This window comes from Carassius auratus, unplaced genomic scaffold (genome assembly GCF_003368295.1).
Source record: "Carassius auratus strain Wakin unplaced genomic scaffold, ASM336829v1 scaf_tig00002494, whole genome shotgun sequence".
NCBI lineage: Eukaryota > Metazoa > Chordata > Actinopteri > Cypriniformes > Cyprinidae > Carassius > Carassius auratus.
The window spans coordinates 25,892-45,982 of NW_020523452.1; the positions used below are offsets into that span (position 1 = coordinate 25,892).

The 20,091-nt window shown below is 36.5% G+C and overlaps 1 protein-coding gene across 1 annotated transcript in view; it reads right to left on the reverse strand.

Moving 5' to 3' along the window:
- The window catches only part of LOC113069740 (cadherin-23-like), a 90,141-nt gene that overhangs the window by 25,784 nt on the left and 44,266 nt on the right, over positions 1 to 20,091 (reverse strand). Inside the window, exons 8-9 of the mRNA XM_026242855.1 lie at positions 6,546 to 6,658; positions 414 to 602 (exon numbers count right to left, since the gene is read on the reverse strand). Of these exons, the coding sequence (XP_026098640.1) occupies positions 414 to 602; positions 6,546 to 6,658 (302 nt within the window). The remainder of the gene's footprint in view (positions 1 to 413; positions 603 to 6,545; positions 6,659 to 20,091) is intronic.

Genomic DNA, 20,091 nt, shown 5'->3' on the forward strand with positions numbered 1-20,091 from the left:
CTGCCAGCAAAACGTGTGGATGGCAGTGTCAAAAACTGCTTACGGATCGGAAAGAAAGAGCATGGAATTATGCGAGCGTGTTGCTGCTGACTTGAGCACTTTACAGCCAGGAGAGCAGAGTCAGAAGAGTGACCAGTTTGAAGCTTGAGTCATTCCAGCTCCTTCTGAAGCTACTGCCATGAAGGAGAGCAGTGAGAGCGGTCAGGGGTTTCTGACATCAGAAGAGTCTTTGCTGGAGAAGATGTCATGTTCATGGAAACCACAAACAGCTTTACTCATGAAGAAACAGTCTACATACTCACAGGCTATAGGCATACTTGCCCATCTGAATAATTAATATGTGTCAGGGAAATCATGTGAGGGAAAAAAATTCTCTTTTAAAAGCTCACTGTTGGTGTGTGTGCATGTCTCACCTCGTCTTTGTCTTCGACCTGTATGTACAGAGGCAAAGCAAAGCCGACCTGCGCCAGCTCTGGAATCAGGACGCGATATTCAGAGCTGTTAAACCTGGGCGGATTATCATTTTTATCGATCAGCAGGATGGTGAAGGTGGTCATGACGGTGGCAGATGATGGTGTGCGATCGTCATTCAGCTCTGTGGCCTGCGGAGAGACACAAAGACATACAGCGGTTAGGAGACTGCAAAATGAGACTGCAAAGGACATTTGGAAGGAGAATCTGTAAACCTGGAAATAAAGACAATATTTTAGATTTTTAAACCATTTTGAAACAAAGACATCCTGTACAATGAGTAAAGACTATTGAAGATTTTCAGAGAAACTGTGACATTGATTATATGATTACATTATATATGATCCAGATTTTCATTTAAAAACGATATATATAATATATATACATATACTTTCAATAAGAACTTTGAACAGTGCATTGCATTTTTCCCAAAATGTCATTTGTTCAACACAATTTATGTTATAAAATTTAATTAAATCCTTTTATTATGACTGAGTTTTTCTTTTTTTTATTCTCTAACTGTTATACATTTCTTAACTGATTAACAGCCATCAAAACACTCTTAGCTTCATTACTCATCCAACTTATTATTTAATCAAATTATTGACCTATTCTCGTCATGAAACTAACAGACACTTTTTATCATTGCAAAGACTTTCTGACTCACTCACAATTTTTCCATTTTATATATATGTGTGTGTGTGTGTGTGTGTATATATTTATGTATGCATGTATGTACTGTATATATTGAAAAATTGTGAGTCAGTCAGAAAGAATAAAATAGAAATGCAGCATCATATAATATCAAAATATTTAATAATGAACAGAAGATGATGCAATATTCTGCATAAATCTTTGGAATGGTTTACCATTCCTGAGTTGTTTTGGTGACAACTGAGTAAAATAATAAAATGACATACACACACACACAAAAAAAAAAACTGTTAGAAAATTGCTAGAAAACTGCTAGAAAATTTCCCAAACAAATATGAATATGAACAAATGAACAAATATGGAACACATTGAATTAAACATGAACTTTTGAAGCCGATGAACTGACATTATTTTCTTGAAAAACATATTCCATATTTGTTTTTTGCTTCAAAAAATATTTTATAGTGTACATGCAAAAGGACCAAAAAAAAAAATGCAGACACACAACACTGTCATCCATGTCTCTAATGTAAGGAAAACATTAAAAGGAGCTCTAGAAAAGGAAAGGAGAAGCAAACGAAAGACAGGAGACATACAAGTGACAGAGAGAGACGAAACCAGAGAGGAACGGATGTGATAATAGAGGGAATCTGGCAGTAAGCAGCATTAACGTTTAGTCTTCAATCTCCTCAATTTGTTCAGCTCTGCCTCTTTATTAAATCAGAGGGGAGGATTCTGGCAGAAATCCCACAGGTCTGCCGTAAGTGGGAGCACACCGGGGCCAGCACGAGAAGACAGACACAGCCAATAAGATTTAGGATGAACAAGTCTTATTGACAGGAAACAATTGCTCACAATCACTTTCTTTCTTCCCTCCCTCTCGGTCTCTCTCCTCCTCCTTTTTGAGCAATGGAGCAGGACTCACAGAGAAATCACAAGGAATAATGGTGTTTTGTGACGGAGGGATGTGGAGTGAGAGGAGGATGGAGGTGCGGCGATGCTGCGGGTCCAGGTTAATCATGAATTGTGTCGTTTAACACCCCCATCTCCTCTCTATCCCTCCATATAATAAATGCACTGACCTCCAGCCCAATGCACTCTAGCCTATCCAAGCGTTGTGAAGTTGAGAAATTAGTTTTATTACTTTTCACTCAAAATCAATAATGCCACCAATAAGAGAGAGGGAGACGGAGAGAGAGAGAATAATAAGATAAAATGGTAAAATAAAAAATACATATATACTGTAGGAGCAGAGGCTCAGGAGAGCGAGATAGATAATGAAAATCTATAACTTATGAATATTTTGGGAGGTTTTTCTTGCTTTGCTTTGTTTTGAGTTTCACTTTTCGTGGCAATCATTGATTTCAATTTAGGGGACTACAGCTATGCAGTTTATGACTGCAAATTTAGCAGAAGAATCCAAAACACATTTATATAACTGTCCGGACGGGAATATACATAATATTACAGGCACAGAAAGAGGCAACAATAATAAGTGAACATTCAAACGTAACAGTCAACAAGACTGGCTCTGATATCTAACTACATGAATCACTTTGAATTCCTTGAAAAATTTTGATTATGATCTAGAATTATCAGAAGATTATATTAAGTTTTGAGTACACAAACAAAACAAAAAAAAAAAGAATACAAAAAGTAGGCTTTTTTTTATATACCGTATTTTTCGGACTATAAGTCGCGCACCTGAGTCGCATCGGTCCAAAAATACGTGATGATGAGGAACAAAACGTATATACAGTAAGTCGCACTGGACTATATGTTGCATTTATTTAGAACCAAGAGAAAACATTACCATCTACAGCCGCGAGAGGGCGCTTGTCTTCAGTGTAGACTACAGGAGAACTGAGCAGCATAGAGTGCCCTCTTGCGGCTGGAGACGGTAATGTTTTCTATTGGTTCATTTCTCTTGGTTCATTTCTCTTGGTTCATTTCTCTCGGTTCATGTCAAATAAATTTTGATAAATAAGTTGCACCTGACTATAAGTCGAAGGACCAGCCAAACTATGAAAAAAAGTGCGGAAAATACGGTACTTATGTGCTGGTGAGACTGGGCACTGTTACATAACTGATGGTGTTATATGGTCATTTATTTGTCATTGTGGTCGTACTTTGGAAGTTAAAATAAAGCATAGGCAACTTGTGCAAATTTACAGACACCAGCAGCGGTTCAATGACTTCTTATCAGACCAGAGGCGATAATGATGACAAGTGTGTGTCAAATCCCGACCCAGAGAAATAATGACAGAGATCTACAGAGACCCAAATCGCCACCAATCTTTTGAAATGAGAATCTCACACAGAGCAGTTTCCGGTCATTTTCAGCTCAATTTGAATAAAGTGCTAACCTAAAACAGCTCTTTTCTGGGGTGTCTGAAGAACCCAGACATGTCGCGACCAAATGTTTGTTGGTAAACATTATTTACATATAGACACACACACATTATAAACAGTGTCGAGAGAAACTATGTGAAAGCTTTGAAATTGGTTGGTTTTATAGATTAGCTGGTCATAAATTGTCAAGTATCACAAGTATCAACAAACATAATGTGCTTAAGATAAAAACACACAAGCGTTTTCGGAAAAACAACCAATTCTAATGAGTACACACATTTTCTTGTCACCATATGCATTCAATGCTATTCAAAAAAATTGGGATTGTTAAGATTTTTTTTATAATGTTGAAAAATATATATTCTTACCATGCATTTATTTAAAAAAAAAAACTGAAATATTGTGAAATATTAATACAATTACTTTTTCTTTTTGAATATTTTCAAATGTAATTTATTTGTGTGATGGCAAAAGTGAATTTGCAGCATCATTACTCCAGTCTTCAGTATCACGTGATCGTTCAGAAATCATTCTAATATGCTGATTTGCTGCTAAATAAATATTTATTTTTAATATCAATGTTGAAAATAGTTGAAACTATGATAACCTAAACCCCAAAAATATGAATGGTAGTATGTACCATATTAATAACAGTCATTTAAGATTTTCAGTATTATACATGTGGTGTTTCACTGGAATAATTTGCTCTAAAGTGCTCTGTTTCTTCTCTTTTGTTCTTTTTCTTCTCTCCTCTCGCCATACAACCCAGGAGGAGGCAAAGGTGTGTGTGTGTGTGTGTGTGTGTGTGTGTGTGTGTGTGTGTGTGTGTGACTATTTCAGGATCCCTGACAGACACACACACACACTCCTCCAGTTTTTGGCCCTGGAACTGTCGGCAGGGCACAAAGATAACAATGACATCACTCACACACTTTCTGTCACATGGTCACTCATTCCAACAGTACAAGGCATAATAGATTAATATATTTCTATCATTTAAAAAAAGAGCTTCAATGGAAACAAGAGCATCTGACTGTGTTTAAAAAGAGTTGATATGATATATGTCACAAAAACATTTATTTGTAATTGAATATCAAAACTTGAAGTATAATGCATATGATAGTATTTTAATGTACTCCAAATTATAGTTTTACATGCACAGTAAGCCTGGAAAATCCAGTCAAGTTTAGTGTAATTAGAAGAGTTTTGCACATTTACTTTGTAATAGCTATGCATAAGAGTTAAAAATGTACTGAGAGCTCCAGGGTCAGTGAGACCTTTTCACACACTGATCCTGATATGCTCAATGTGGGTAAATGGCTCGATAAATTACAGTCACACTCTGCAAATATTTACTGTAGAATCAATAGAGCATCTGGCAGAGATCCCAATGAGTTCAGCGCAGGGGACGAGAGACTAACCAGAGCTACTACACAAGAATTTCTAGAAACAGAACAAATCTACTTATATGTGATTTCATTCCTCATTTAAAATCAGTCTTGACCTTGACACAATACGGAATAGATTTTAATAATGCATTAGTGGATTTGAATCTCACGCAGGGTTGAAAGACTTATGATAAATGGTTTTAAGAGCTTAAGGAACTTAACTATTCTGATTCCATTTACACAAAATGTTTCCAGTTTCCCAACAAATCTATGAACAGCTCTTTCGGAAAAACTGAGGAAGCACTCAAAAGTATCTGTCCAAATGATATTTTAAAAACAGACGTCTCCAGGTTACACATGTAACCATGGTTCCCCGAGGGGACGAGACACTGCATCGGAATGTTATGTTATGCCTTCAGTGTGACCATGATCTGAATCACATGTGTAATCTGTCCAATGGATGGGCAAGATGGGTGGATACAGCGGCAGCTTCTGGTAGAATGAAGGAAGAACTCGCATGGATGCTGCAAGTATAGCAATGAGACACAGAGTCTCGATCCCTTGGGGAACCATGGTTACATGCACAACCTAAAGACGTTCCCCTTCAGGGACTTGTGTCTAAACACTATGGGAACGAGAATGCCCATGCCGCGAGACTTAAAAATCCCTGCCTAGTGTGGAAGAGCACAGCAAAGTTGAGAGAAAGGGAGCCAGGAGTGGCATAAAATGAAGGTATAGTACCTGACAAAGTAAACAGAGTTGACATCCCGCAATGTCCTGAAGGCCAACTTCTGGAGGAGTGAGCCTTGACCCCCAAAGGAAAGGTGAGATCAGTAGACTCAAGGCTATGGAATAGCATCCTAACCCACCAATTAGCATAAGCTCCACCAGGCCGGAGGAACCACGGAGGAAACATGTAACTAGTGATTCTCTCCCGAAAAAGACTGACCACTGAGAGGGGCGTGGGTAAGCAGCTAGGGCCACCACAGAAAACTTCAAGTTGGAGTGGGATAGGCGTCAGGATGTTTTAGTCAAAGACTATCCAGCGAGAATGACGGTTTAGAAGCCTTCAGCTTGGCAGTGGCACTCTGACTCCTGATATACTGGGGAAGTACAAGAAATGACGCTCCCCAAATGAGGAGCAGGACCACGGCTGGGGCTGCTCCCACCCAGTAGATCCCCCTGCTGACCTCATCACCCTCAATGGAGGAAGATAGGTGTGCTCTCACTTGAAAATAATTTTTCCCCCAAGTGCTTTTAGAGACCGAGGGAGAAAAAAAGGGTGAAGCCCGCTCCAGTCTCTATCAAATAATATAAACATTTTACTGGGACAGACAACAATAAATATTGAACTGACACACACAGAGCGCTTCACTGAATGACAGAAGCCACCACTGTATCCACTGCACCTGCTTTTAAGCCTCCTGGTCTCGACATCACATCTCACCCATACATTAGATTGATTACATATGCAGCGTTACGATGCAGCTTGAGTTCCTGAAGGCGAACTACTATATTCTATTCTACTGTATTCTAAAATAAAACCCTTTTACAAATAATCTTGTTATAAAAGCTAAAATATTAAATTGAACAAATGCTTTTGAGAAACTGTTTTTTAAAACTCAAAAACACTTTTTTTATTGAATTCTCATGAGAACTACATCTAGGTTTGAGTCTCACCTTTACTGTGATTGTGAATCCGGAAGAGTACAAGGGGTTTTCCCGGTCCAACTGTCCACTCACTGTCAGGGATCCGCTGATGTAGTCGAGAGCAAACATGCTGTTGGTGTTACCTGATGAACAGAATAATAAAAGGAAGCTGAATTTTGTGTCAATAGGGTTGAGAGATGGTTCTGTTCGCACTGAACACTGTCACATTAAACCGAAGAGTCTGTACAATCATTAGACTTTGACTTTTTATAATTTAGATATTTTAATAATTGGACGGTCTTGATTGTAAAGTGGTTAAATATCTGTGCCCAAACTCAAAGGTTCTAGGTCAATATCCTCAGAGGCGTGGGTGAAGCAGAGGGTCGTTGAGTTCCCAAATCACCATTCTGCCCTAGAGCAGGGCACTTAACCTCCGCTCCAGAGGGAACATCCCTATCGTCAGCTAAGGATTTAAAAGAATTCATCTGATTATCTCTATCCTAGAAATAAAGGCTGAACGGTATGAGAGTTTATGCCAAAAATTGTACAAATTTGCAGAGGGAATAATTCTAATAGAATCATTGTAGATCTATCTCTCAGTCTGTAAGGCTTGTTCCCCTTCAAAGGCTTTGCTTTTCTGACTTTGCTTTTTTTAGAGAATTTGTTGCATGAAACTCTTTAAAAACTATTAATTTCCATGTAATTCTACTTCATTGCATTCCAATTTGCAGCGCAATCATGCACACTTTTGCTCATAATCTAAACTGTAATTTAAAGGCATTCTTAATTTAATTCTGAATAACACACACACAACCCTGGTTATATAATGTAAGTCAGACGTATGCTACCAAAGGCTTAGAGAAGGCAGAGAGAAGGCTGAGTTATGACATTTTAATTGAACATTATGAGATCAATAATTCATATATATGAAAAAATAATACAATTAAATACATGAATAATGAACTGTTCAGAATAAGACTTATAACATGCATTTACAAAATAAAAAGGAGTGACTATGTGTGTATTTATATTAGTGTATTTATATTACTCCAGCTGTGATATAAAATATCACTCATACTGCCCATAACTTCAGGATTTTGGGAGAATCGTAGATTTTCTACAAGCTCCAACACAATGATGAATATAACTGGAACGTTATGGTCATAAAGACACTTAATTATACAAGGTGTTACTAAATTATACTTCAATGCTTAGCTCAACAAAATACTTGTTTAAACACCAGATACAGACAAAGAGTAAGAAACAGAAACAAAATCCTTCCTCTTCTGTACTGTGTGACAGAGAGCAGGAGTGCGGTTTGGGACTAGACCTCTCCCTGGTCGGGGATAGAGGAAAATAATATCTTCCGACTATGGGAAGAGCGGCCCTGTTAATTAATCCGTTACTCCTGAGATATCATGCTGGTTTTGGGTAATTAGTTCAGCGCTTGGCAGAAGTGGCCCAAACTTTAGGGTTATAATAGAGCACTAGAGCAGCTCGCCATCCAATCCACCATTCTTTTATTATTCATCTTCCACTCAAAACATTTCATACTCCCTCAATAAACTGTTCATCTCATTAACACCATACTTTGTCCATCCCTCTGTCCATCTCTCACAGCTGCAGTGTATATTCACTGCACACTAATTAAGTCCAGCAGATGCAGATGGTGCACAGAGTGACACACAATCTGTCTTCTCTAACAGTCTTCTTTTGTACTTTATGATAGATCTCACCTCTGTACAGCTCTCATCACGTACAATCATGTACTCCTAAAGATCATCAGCCCCCCCATCGTTCCGTTCGCTACCTACTCACTCCTACATTCCTCCACGTCCCCATTCACATGTAAAACCCAACCCGATCTCACAGCAATTTGTACATTTTTCGCAAGGTGGCTTATTCGTACGAATTCGTATGACCACACTCATACAAAATCATATGATTGTTGCAAAATCGTACGTATTTTTTATGAGTTGCACAATTCGTATGAATTTGTACGAATGACCTACACCTAACCCCACCCCTAAACCTAACCGTCACTGGGGTTTAGACAAATCGTATAAAATCGTACGAGTGAGGTCATACAAATTCGTACGAATAAGCCACCTCGTAAAATACGTACGAATTGGCCGTGAGATAGCGTTGGTAAAACCTTCCAACCTGCAGGTGCCACTGTAGTACCCCCCCCCCCAGCCCAACTTCGCCTATGCTCCCTACTCATCCATCACAGCTGTTTGCCATTCAGAACTGAATTAAATGGAAATGCCTTTTAATTTCCAATTCAAGCCATGCATTTAAACTCAAATTAAATTTAAATTTGAAGTCCCAAATCAGAAGCAGAACTGCAACTGGAATTCGATGTAAGAAAGTAGAAATCTAGTTTCATTAAGAAAAATCATACAACTGTTATTAATAAAAAAACAAGGTTTGTCAAGAAAGTCTACAATGCCAGATAGTTATACAGACATACTTTTATTCTTCCTCGTTCTTCTCCTCTCGGGTGTTCAGTTATGCTATATTGGACACAGCCACACCGCTGCAGCACTGGCAGTAGATTGAGACAGAGCTTGTTGAGCATGCATGAGCAACTCAGAGCTGCCCTGCAGAGATAGCTGTGATTTATACATTCAAATAGCAATCTGAACCATCTTCGTAATGGAAATCAAACAATGGGAGTATACCCAGATTGACTGAGAGTGCTTGAACCAAGTGAATGCATGCGCGTCTGTTAGCGTCGATATATTGGCTCCTTTGGGCATCGGCGGCCAATTAGAACACTCACTTTAATTCACTTTCCCAATTGCCCAGTGTGAAATCAAATGTCCAGCTGAGAGCCCCGCTGACCTGATGGATTATTTCAAATTAGCATGTTCGGCCATTCACTGGAATAAGACCATACTGATTTGAAAAGATAATCAACCTTATCTGGTAATGCAAATACATTTCTGAAGGTGAGGTGCAGACGCTGATTCATTTCATTCAGAGGTCGTGAAACGGTAATTATAAACTTAGCATGATGAAAGATTTTTTAAATATATTCTCATTATGTATCTGTGAATTAAATAAAAGTTGTATGAAATTAAAATTGTAGGAATTCAATTTTTTTTTCATAATATAATTATTTAAAATCAGTTTATCATTAAATATAACAATAAAAAATCTTTTCATTATTAAAATAAATTTTAAATATTATTATCATAGTAAAATTATTGCAATAAAATAAAATATATTAAAATATAATAAAATAACTAAATCAACTAAATAACTAAAATTAAATAAAGTAAAACTAACATGTAATAAATAATATAGCAATATTTCTAAAACAAATATTTAAAAGAACAAGTATAAGATTTAACTAAATAATTAAAAAGAACACAAATAAGATTTAACTATGAAACCTTATGTCTATTTACATTTATGAATTTAGCAAACACTTTTATGCAAAGTGACATACAGGGCATTGATGCTGTATATATATTTTTTACCAGTGTGTGTGTTCCCTGGGAATTGAACCCACAACCTTTTGCGCTGTTAAATTAATATAGAACATAAAAGTAAAACTTTTACAAAAAACTATGTCAACAATATTAATATAAGACCATTCCAAACACTTTTTATGAGATGTTTTGAGAAAATTTCATTAATTAAATACATAAATAAATGACTTTTTGTAATGCAAAAACTAACATTATTAGATAACAAAGACATAAGAAATGCTACATTTTAATGTTAAATATGTTAATAAAATCTAAGAGGGATTTTATTTATTTATTTATTTATTTATTTACTGACTTATGTCTAGTTTGGAGCTTGATAGACATGATGAATAACAATAAAAGAAAATCTGAAATGACTGGGTGAGTAAATAATATCAGAATATTTCTTGTATAAACTATTCCTATCAACTAGAGGAAACAAAACGCAGGTTAATAATTTAGTAACTGTACACAGAGTCAGCAGAAGAGAGCTGTGATTTAGAGACGACTACATTAACGTGATATAAGCAGACTCTTCAGAAGACCAGAATGATGCTGCGTTCAACCTGACAGAACAAAAACTCTCCCCCGCAGAGATTGACATCTCATCAACACACAGAGTGACAGCAGAGAGAATTCACTGTTGGAGAAATCAAGCTCAGCTGAAGTTGATGGAGAGAATAAAGAGGTGAGTGTGAGTGAGTGGAGCTGTGCAGGAGAGCAGATAGCTCACTCGCTCTAATCCTGCTGAGAGCTTAAGACAAGCACACCAACACACCACAGCAAACACAGAGAGCTGCTGCTAAATTACAGCACTGGGGAAACCCTTTCATTAGGCCCTTTAATGGAGTTCAATTTCTGTCTATTAGATTTGTCTATTTGACGAACAAGAGCAATATGTATTATTATTATTAGTACTAGTAGTATTAACACTTCTAAAATAATAATATTATAGACTGTTTAAAAGTTTTTGATCATTTTTATTAATAATTTTATTTAGCAAGTATGATCAAAAGTGACAGAAAAGCATTTATAATTTTACAACAGACATATCATTCATCATAATTTCCACACAAAATATTAAGTAGCACTTCTGTTTTCAAACTAAATAATAAGGTGTCATGATTCTGCCTTCATGTCCTGACTTTTCTCTAGTCTTGAGGCAGGATCATGACAGACCCGTGTTGTCTCGGCCCCTTGCCCCGCCCCCTTGTTATCCTAGTCTTGTCGTGATTGCCTTATCTGTGCCACCTATTTAGATCCCCAAGTGTGCTCTGTCTTTTGTCAGTTCATTGTCCCTCATATGTGTTTCTACATGTCAGCCTCGTGAGATATTGTATCCTTGTAACCCCTTTAAGAAGTCTTTGTATAACCGTGAGTGTTTATTTGTAGTTAGTGTTCTCGTGTTTTGAGTCTTTGTTTATCTTGTCAACTCAGTCCTGTTAAGTTATTTTGTATCTGCCCTAGTCCTTGTTTTCCCCTTTTTCGTGTAAATAAATCTTGTGTTGTACTTCCCGTCTGCAACTGAGTTCATCCCTACCCCTACAACATAACATAAGGTGCATTCTATTTTCAAAATGTATATTATTGAGAAATGTTTCGGAAGCACCAACTCAGTATATTTCCTAAACATTCAACTTTGCCACCACGGTGAAAAATGTTAAATATTAAAATAAAAATATTTCACAATTTCAGTTTTAACCATTTTTTATTTTTTTTTTAGCAAATAAATGCAGCCTTGGTAAGCACAAGGGACTTTAAAGGGACTACAAAAAAACCCCCCAAAAAAACACTAAATCTTACTGACCCCAAAAATATTATCTAATCACAATTATAATAAATAGTGAAAAACAACTTCAATTATTGTTGTTTTTGTTGGTGTTGAAAGTAACTCAAACAAGCACTGTATATAACTCAAGGCTAAATTATCAAGTCAACATGAAATCAATATTAGCTCTGTTTTTAATAAAAACTATACAACATTAAATATGATTTCACCTGCAGCAAGGATAAAAAAACATTGTTCAATTCATGAAACTATCAATATTCCAGAGACCAATAGTCAGTTATTCTATTTAGCCTATTTCATGTAAATAAAACACACAATAAATGTATGATTTAAAAAACATCCCCCACTTGATCCAACATTTCCATCCATGTAGTATATGTCTTATGAAGCAGCAGTTTCCAGAAATATTCCTCATCTAATGTCACACTCCTATGTGTGCTGACACTCTTCCTCCCAGACAGCGCTTGTTTACCTTCTGTTTGTGAAGGCACTGTAAAATCAATTAAAGTCACAGTCCATCATCTGCACGTCTGAGCTTAGCTGAACCTCACATTAAAGGAGAGGAATGAGACTCCACTGCCCTCAGCCTCTGTTACCGCGGCACCTGCTATCTCTCTGTTTCAGACTGATTTACTACAAGAGCTGCGTCGCCAGCCTTGATCTTAGCCATGCTAACAGAGCGACGCAAATTAGCTCACAGTTATGGGTTAGCGAACCTGCGCAGCAGATAGCCACGCTTTGTCGCATCTATCAAGTCAGTCAGGCAACAAATTAGTGGACATGCCGTGAATTAGTGAATAATTTCATTAGGCTGTCAGCGAGCAGGAGAGGAGTTGAAGTGAGGGGTGGGTTTCAGTGTCAGTGGAAATATGCTCAAAGGGGATTTCAAAATAAAAACAGCGAATCAAGATTCACCTATTAATTCAAAAACTAAAAAAAAAAATTGGAAACTGCAACCACAATTATACAAAAAAAAAACACAAAAAAAACACACACACACACACTGTGTGGCCTTATCATATGAATTTTTATACATAGATATTTTACAGATGTTTCTATGAAAACTGTGAAGTTTCGTTTGAAGTGTTTTTGAATCATTTTCTTTTTTCTTCTTCTTCCACCCCGGTGTTTTTGATCAGGAGATTGTGGTCTCATTCAGAAAATGCATAAGAGCGCCCCCGGGTGTATAACATTGAAAAAACGGAGAGTCCGAAAATTTGGTATTTGACAGGGAAGAATTTTTTCAGGAAATCGGTCAGTGTTACTTGTCTTTTGCGTGGAAAGAGTAAAAGAGGTATATGAATCTGCACAAATGTGTTAATTGTGTTCCAGTTGTTGAACCAATTTGTTTATTAAACACAACAATTAATTTAGGAATGAAATAAGTGACTGTTCTATATGTCAATCAATTAATCATTTATTCAATCGATTTGTTCAAAAGCATTAATTTATTCAGTAACTCTACTGCTATTCGTTGCCAGAAGACACACAACAAGTTAATTGTTTGGAACTATTTTGACTGCGGAGCAAAAACACACATTTTCAGTTTACACATAAAATTGTAAAATGACAATTTCACACTTAAATATCTTACTATGTCAACACGTTCTCACTCCCATCTCGTCACATTCTGACACTTGGTCAGGACACCTTTAGTGTCGCATTTTGAAGCTCAAGGTACCCCTTTAGCATCACATTTCGACGTGCAAGGTCCTCCATTTTTTTCAGTTGTTTTTCTTATTTTTACAGTTCGTATGCATTTGTAAAAAAACAGAAATAATTTGATATAAATTATACTTTCATTTGAGCATCTACGTAGGGTTTGACTTACCTAAGGTAAGGCTTCTTCTGTGGGCAATTTCCCAATTTTCCAAATTCGCAGTAGGCCTACCTTTCGTGTCGGAATATTGATGCAAAAAGGTTTCTTATTTAAAGCAATAGAGGACCCTGCACATCAAAAAATTATGCTAAAGGGGTACCCTGTGCATAAAAATTGACACCAAGTTATCCTGACCAAGCATCAATATGTGAAGAGTTGGGAGTAAGAACGTGTTGACCATGTTTGTGTGCCTCATTAAAGTGGTATCTTAACATCTAGGTGTGCAAGATATCATTATCAACATGACTGTGCAGTCAAAGGTAAACTGAGATAATAAGAAGTATATTAACAATCATGTTGAGATGAGGATTCACGGTGACCCATGATCCACAATGCTGTGTGTGGCGCACCTGAGCATGCTTTGAAATGGTCTGACAGAAAATCTATTTCACATCACTGATAATAAGTTGGATGAATGAAAAACAAACATGCTATGTCAGGGGAATAATTGAAAATGAAACAATGGGAATGTTTTTTGTTCTTAAGGGGGTCTGGGACTAACCCAGCCCTACCCTCTCAATGTAAGGGTTCTGCATTTTGCTATTCACCGCAACAGCTCCAATGCTTGACAAAAGAACAGTGCCACGTACCTATCATTGTTTCCTCCTGGAACATTTGAAACAAACACCTGCTAACTAGTGCCAGAGATCCCATCTCCCCTGGCACAAACAGTTACGGCTTCATGTGCGCACGTCTGCTGTAATAGTGTCTGAGCGTAACGCGTTTGTGCAATAAACGAGGGCAGAGGGTGGGCATGTTGACAGAGGCTGGGGCACAGGAGATTAACCCCGGGCAAGGCCTGTCTGTAGTCACTGAGTACTGGGCCTATGCCAGTCCATTGTTGGCCAGAGAATAGGGTGACGGTGGGGCCACTGCAGGTGGAGAAGGGAGCACAGCCTTCTTGGTAATTATGGAGGATTGAGGGCAAAAGGTGTAGAGAGGAGGGGGCAGAATAAAGCTGTTGAGGGGATAAAATTGAGTCCTGACAAACGTGACTGGGTACAGGTATGTTTGTGTAGCTACATGTGTGACACTCTTGCATAGGCGCAAACACACATACAAATCTTTAGATTGCACATCTATTTTTATGTTTTACCTATTTAAAAAAAAGGACAAAAAGCACATTATTTTACATGAAACTAATGGGCATTTCAATTTGTATTATACATATTGCGCATTTAGTAAAAAAAAAAAAAAAAAAAAAAAAAAAAACATCTGAATTAGAATTATTTTGTAACATTTGAAATGCCTTTATCATCACTTTTGAACAGATTAATGTTAAGCATCCTTGCTAAATAAAATATTGTTTTTTATTCAATTTCTATAAAATAATATATGAAAATGAAAAAAAAAAGATGTGAAAGTGACGTGAGGCCAAATATGGTGAGCTATACTCAGAATTAGTGCTCTGCATTTATCCCATTCAAAGTGCACACACACACACAACAGTGAACACACACACAAACTCAGAGCAGTGGGCAGCCGTTTTTTCCTGCAGCACCTGGTGAACATTTGGGGGTTGGGTGCCTTGCTCAAGGGCACCTCAGTCGTGGTATTGAAGGTGGAAGAGAGCGCTGTACATTCACTCCCCCCACCGACGATCCCTGCTGGTATGAAACTCGAACCCACAACCTTAGGGTTATGATTCTGACTCTCTAACCATTAGGCCATGACTTCCCAATTCACACAACTCAATTCATCCAACAATTCACTCAACTCAGGATTTCGATTTGATATCCTCCATTGAAAATGTATGTATACGGTATACTGTCCATGTCCAGAAAGGTAATAAAAACATCATCAAAGTAGTCCATGTGACATCAGAGGGTCAGTTAGAATTTGTTTAAGCATTGAAAATATATTTTGATCCAAAAAAAAAAAAAAAAAATACAATTTTATTCAGCATTGTCTTCTCTTCCGGACTCTTCTGGACTACTTTGAAGATGTTTTTCTAACCTTCTGGACATGGACAGTATACCGTACACACAGCTTCAATGGAGGGACAGAGAGCTCTCGGACTAAATCTAAAATATCTTAAACTGTGTTCCGTAGATGAACAGAGGTCTTACGGGTTTGGAACGACATAAGGGTGAATTATTAATGACATAATTTTCATTTTTGGTTGAACTTCAGTTTTGTCTAACTATACATAAAAAATCAGCATGAAACTGAAACAGTAGACGAGCTGAATGTGACAGATTCACTCTCTGCCATCAGGTAGCGCTTAAAGCATTTCCTTGTTGTTGTTTTTTTTGCTGTAAACAATGCAGCGCTGCACTTATGAACTTTAATATGCATTATACAGAGGCAAGATAAAAATAAATAAATGCCATCTAAAGTTCCTCTCAGACATACATTCATATTAACTCCTACCCCTAACTGAATCGTGATTTGTTTAGCAAATCAACTGATTTGGATCATCACATATTTTAATCAATTTTCAACCGGCTTGCTGTTAATCGTTACATCCCTTTATATAAATATAATAAATATAGTAAAAAAGTACTTCTAATAATCAAATAAATGCTGGCTTGGTGAGCAATAAAGAATTCTTTAAAAAAACATTACAAATCTTACTGTTTAAAAACTTTTGACTGGTAGAATATACTATTTTGCATATGAAATCTTAGAAAGGTTAAGTGCCATGAATTTAACAGAAATGAAAACAAGGCTGTGAGGGATAGACACACACCGTATAAACGTAGTTTTCACCAACCCAAAACTTTCAAATCTCTTTTACGGAGTTTTTTGTCTACGAAAAGTTTTTGTTTTGAAATGTTTTGTCAGCTGAATGCTATGTACTTCCACCCCTCATTTTCATTCTTCTCAAAAAATATAATATATTGCTACCCTGACTAAGGTCTATTCAAGTTTTGAACAAAGTCAGGGACTAAAAGACACCAAACTAAAGCTGCATATCTATAGCAGGTGGAACAGAGGTCGTTCTCATTGTGACCCGCCCCTTCACTGATCACCATCCAATCAGTGAAACAGAGAGTGCTGAGTGACAGCTGCTCAGCGATTGGTCATCCATGAGGGTTCAAAGCAGCCATGATGGCTCTAAATTGCTTTGTGTGCTTCAGTGGCTTGACCAAACTGCCAATATACTGTGACAGCCGTTGGCTATATGGACCACTGCGCCCTCACCTGTCACCCACACCTGTGTAGGACGAGACTCCACAATACACCCAAACACACAATTCACACAGCCATTTTTCTAAACCTAAGACACAGACCTTTGTCAGGACATACACAAACAGTTCAACACCTAGAGGAAATGCACATACAAATGCATGAACACATAAAGCTTAACAATGGATTGTTTGACAGCAAGGGAGTCATGTACTAAATCTGTTTGGAAACTAATTTACCAAGCAACTGATATGAAACATCACATCATTATTATGATAAGATTTTTTATGTCTCCCGGGCTGTATTTATTTGATAAAAACGGTAATATTGTAAAATATTTTTGCAATTTAAATTAACAGTTTACTATTTGAAAATAATTGAAAATTAAATGTATTCCTTTGATGACAAAGCTGAATTTTTAGCATCATTACTCCAGTCTTCAGTGTTGCATGATCTTTCAGAAATATGCTGATTTGCTGCTCAAGAAACTTTTCTTATTATTATCAATGTTGAAATATTTTCAATATATTTTCTATATATTTCAGGATTCTAACATTATACCTGTCTTCAATGTCACTTTTGATCAATTTATTGCATCCTTGCTGAATAAAAATACTATTTTATATATGATAAATAAATCTTACTGACTCCAAACTTTTCAAGGTAAAGTATGATAATAATAATTTATTTTTTCCATCTTTATCTTTTCCTTTTGGTATAGGCACAACTAACATCCACAAACTGGATCACACAAAAACAAATGTTTGTATGTATGCATGAATGTGTCGAGTGAAAATACTAGAGCAGGAGTCTTTGAAGTATTGTAGTCATCACTATTTCAAGATGCTTGAATTAACTTTTTCATTCAATGGACTGAGTGTGTGTGTGTGTGTGTGTGTTTTGCTGGGGTTTTCACATTACCGCTAGTAGTGAGCTGGAAAATGAGAAGCTAAAGCAACCACAACTCACACACATGCAAACACACTGTATACATATACAAACACATTTGGTTTTTCATTCATGGTGAAGCCTTCTGAGGTTGTGTCGTATTTACAAAAATGACTGTGTTGAAAAATGCAGACAAATCAGTCATGTTCTGAATCAGAACAGCTGCCATCACTGTCTAGCAAAAACAGTCTAGAGTTGTATAGAGTCACATTATAGTTTCAAGCTTGTTGAATTTTTTTTTGTTGTTGTTGAAAGAATTAAATGAACAATATATTTTTAATCAAATATAAAAAATACAATAGCAAAAACAAGACATTTATTTGATTTAATATTTTAAAATACATAAGAAAATATAATATCAAGCATCAAGCTACATATGTGTGTGTGTGTGCGTGCGTGCGTGCGTGCATGTGTGTGCGCGTGTGTATGGGTGTGTGTGTGTGTATAGTTTTATTTACTTTTTTATTATTTTTATATATTTTGGCCCCACATCCATAAATGTTTTTGTTGTCAGTCCAAAAAAAATTTAGTAGGTCAAATAAACAATCTAACCTTTTTACAAAATACAGCAAAGAAAACTTAAAATGTAATGACAAATACAGTTTTAGTAAATATAAAAATACAAAGAAAAAATAAAAATGTACATTTCTTTATTTTAATATTTGTAAGAGCATTATAAAATAAATATAATCAAAAATACATTTTATTTTTATCTATGCATTTTTTTTTATATTTGCATTAAATGTTAAGTTTTCTTGTTTTGAAAATAAATGTGTGTGTATATATATATATATATATATATATATATATATATATATATATATATATATATATACACACACACACACACACACACACCCTGGTACATGTATTTAAAATGCATTTATTTCATACTAAGTATAGTTCAAATCTCATGTTTACTGACATAATGCAAAAATGTTTTAATCATCTGTGCACAACGCACATTTCTTAATATTAAGCCTAAAATGTGTTTTAACATGTTCTATTGATGAGGATTGTATGATCTTTGAATAATATCGGCCAGTAGTGTATACTTCAAATAGTTTAACTTTAGCACAATTTAATATACTTCTGTATCTTTAGCACTACTTCCACACAATTAAAGTGCATGAAACACAAAATTTCCCTAGTGGTTCCAATTTAACAGACTTTATGTATACCAGTTTTGCATGTTAAAAGTTAAATTGCAGACTACTTTTTATAAAACACATAAATATGTAGATTTATTTGTAGTATACTTTCTAAGCAAGACATTCTTTTCTAGTCAGTGGGCGGTTCTTTGCAAAACAGTTCACAAACTTTAGTCAAAAGCCTGGCTATGCAAAACCTACAAGTGGAAACCCACCACAAGCTGCTGAAAGCTCTGAAATTAAAATGTTATAAAATATTCACATTGTGTTTGTGCAGCAGTCTCTCCGGACCACCAGCCAACACTTATCGAAATTCTGCCCGCCTCGTTCTCAGAAAAACACACCCGGATGAAAAGAGAGAGGGGCTCAAACACGTGTAGCTATTATAAGAGAAAGACGAGTGCATAATCTGATGTGTGCGATCGAGTGTGTGATGAGACAAACGATTCTCTCTCTCTCTCTCTCACACACACACACGCAGACAGACACACACACTCAGTCAATGTTTAATCACCGTGAACCTACGTGCACCGCTTTCGCAACCGCTCACACAATAGCAACAGGAAAGCACTAATGTTGGGACGTGGTTCGAGGGTTTGGGATATGTTCCGGGCTTTGGTGATTAAAAGATTGTGTTTTCTCCAGGCTAATGCACTGCGTTATGAGAGCGTCTATGTAATGAGAATCATTTCAGAGCATTAGGAAAGACATCACAGAGTCTCGAGCGATTTCCAGACAAATTCGAGCCACACGTAAATGCATATAAACAAGCACACTCACATGGGAACATGGGCAAAAAGAGCTGATATTTATGCCCTCATTATAATTATGCTTTCATACAGGCGAACACACACACGTAGTGATGTGCAGTTGATAGTCCTTCACATACGTTCTTTTGTTACGGAGCGATATAGCAGCCAGAGACCCTGGCAACGTTGTTTAATCGACACGTTTTCTTCTGAACTAACAAATAGATGTTAACAATAACCTGCATTACAATACAATGAATATAGAAGGTAATACTTTCAATTTGAACAAACATCTACTTCAAAAGAATGATAACACACTGAATAGATGACTCTGTGCTGTCAAATGGCAGTTTGTCTGTCTCTACAGAGGATTTATTCAAGTCTATAGTTGACCTGAATGACTTCTATTACCTATTCTATTACCGATTTAATCAAACCCCTTGAAAAGG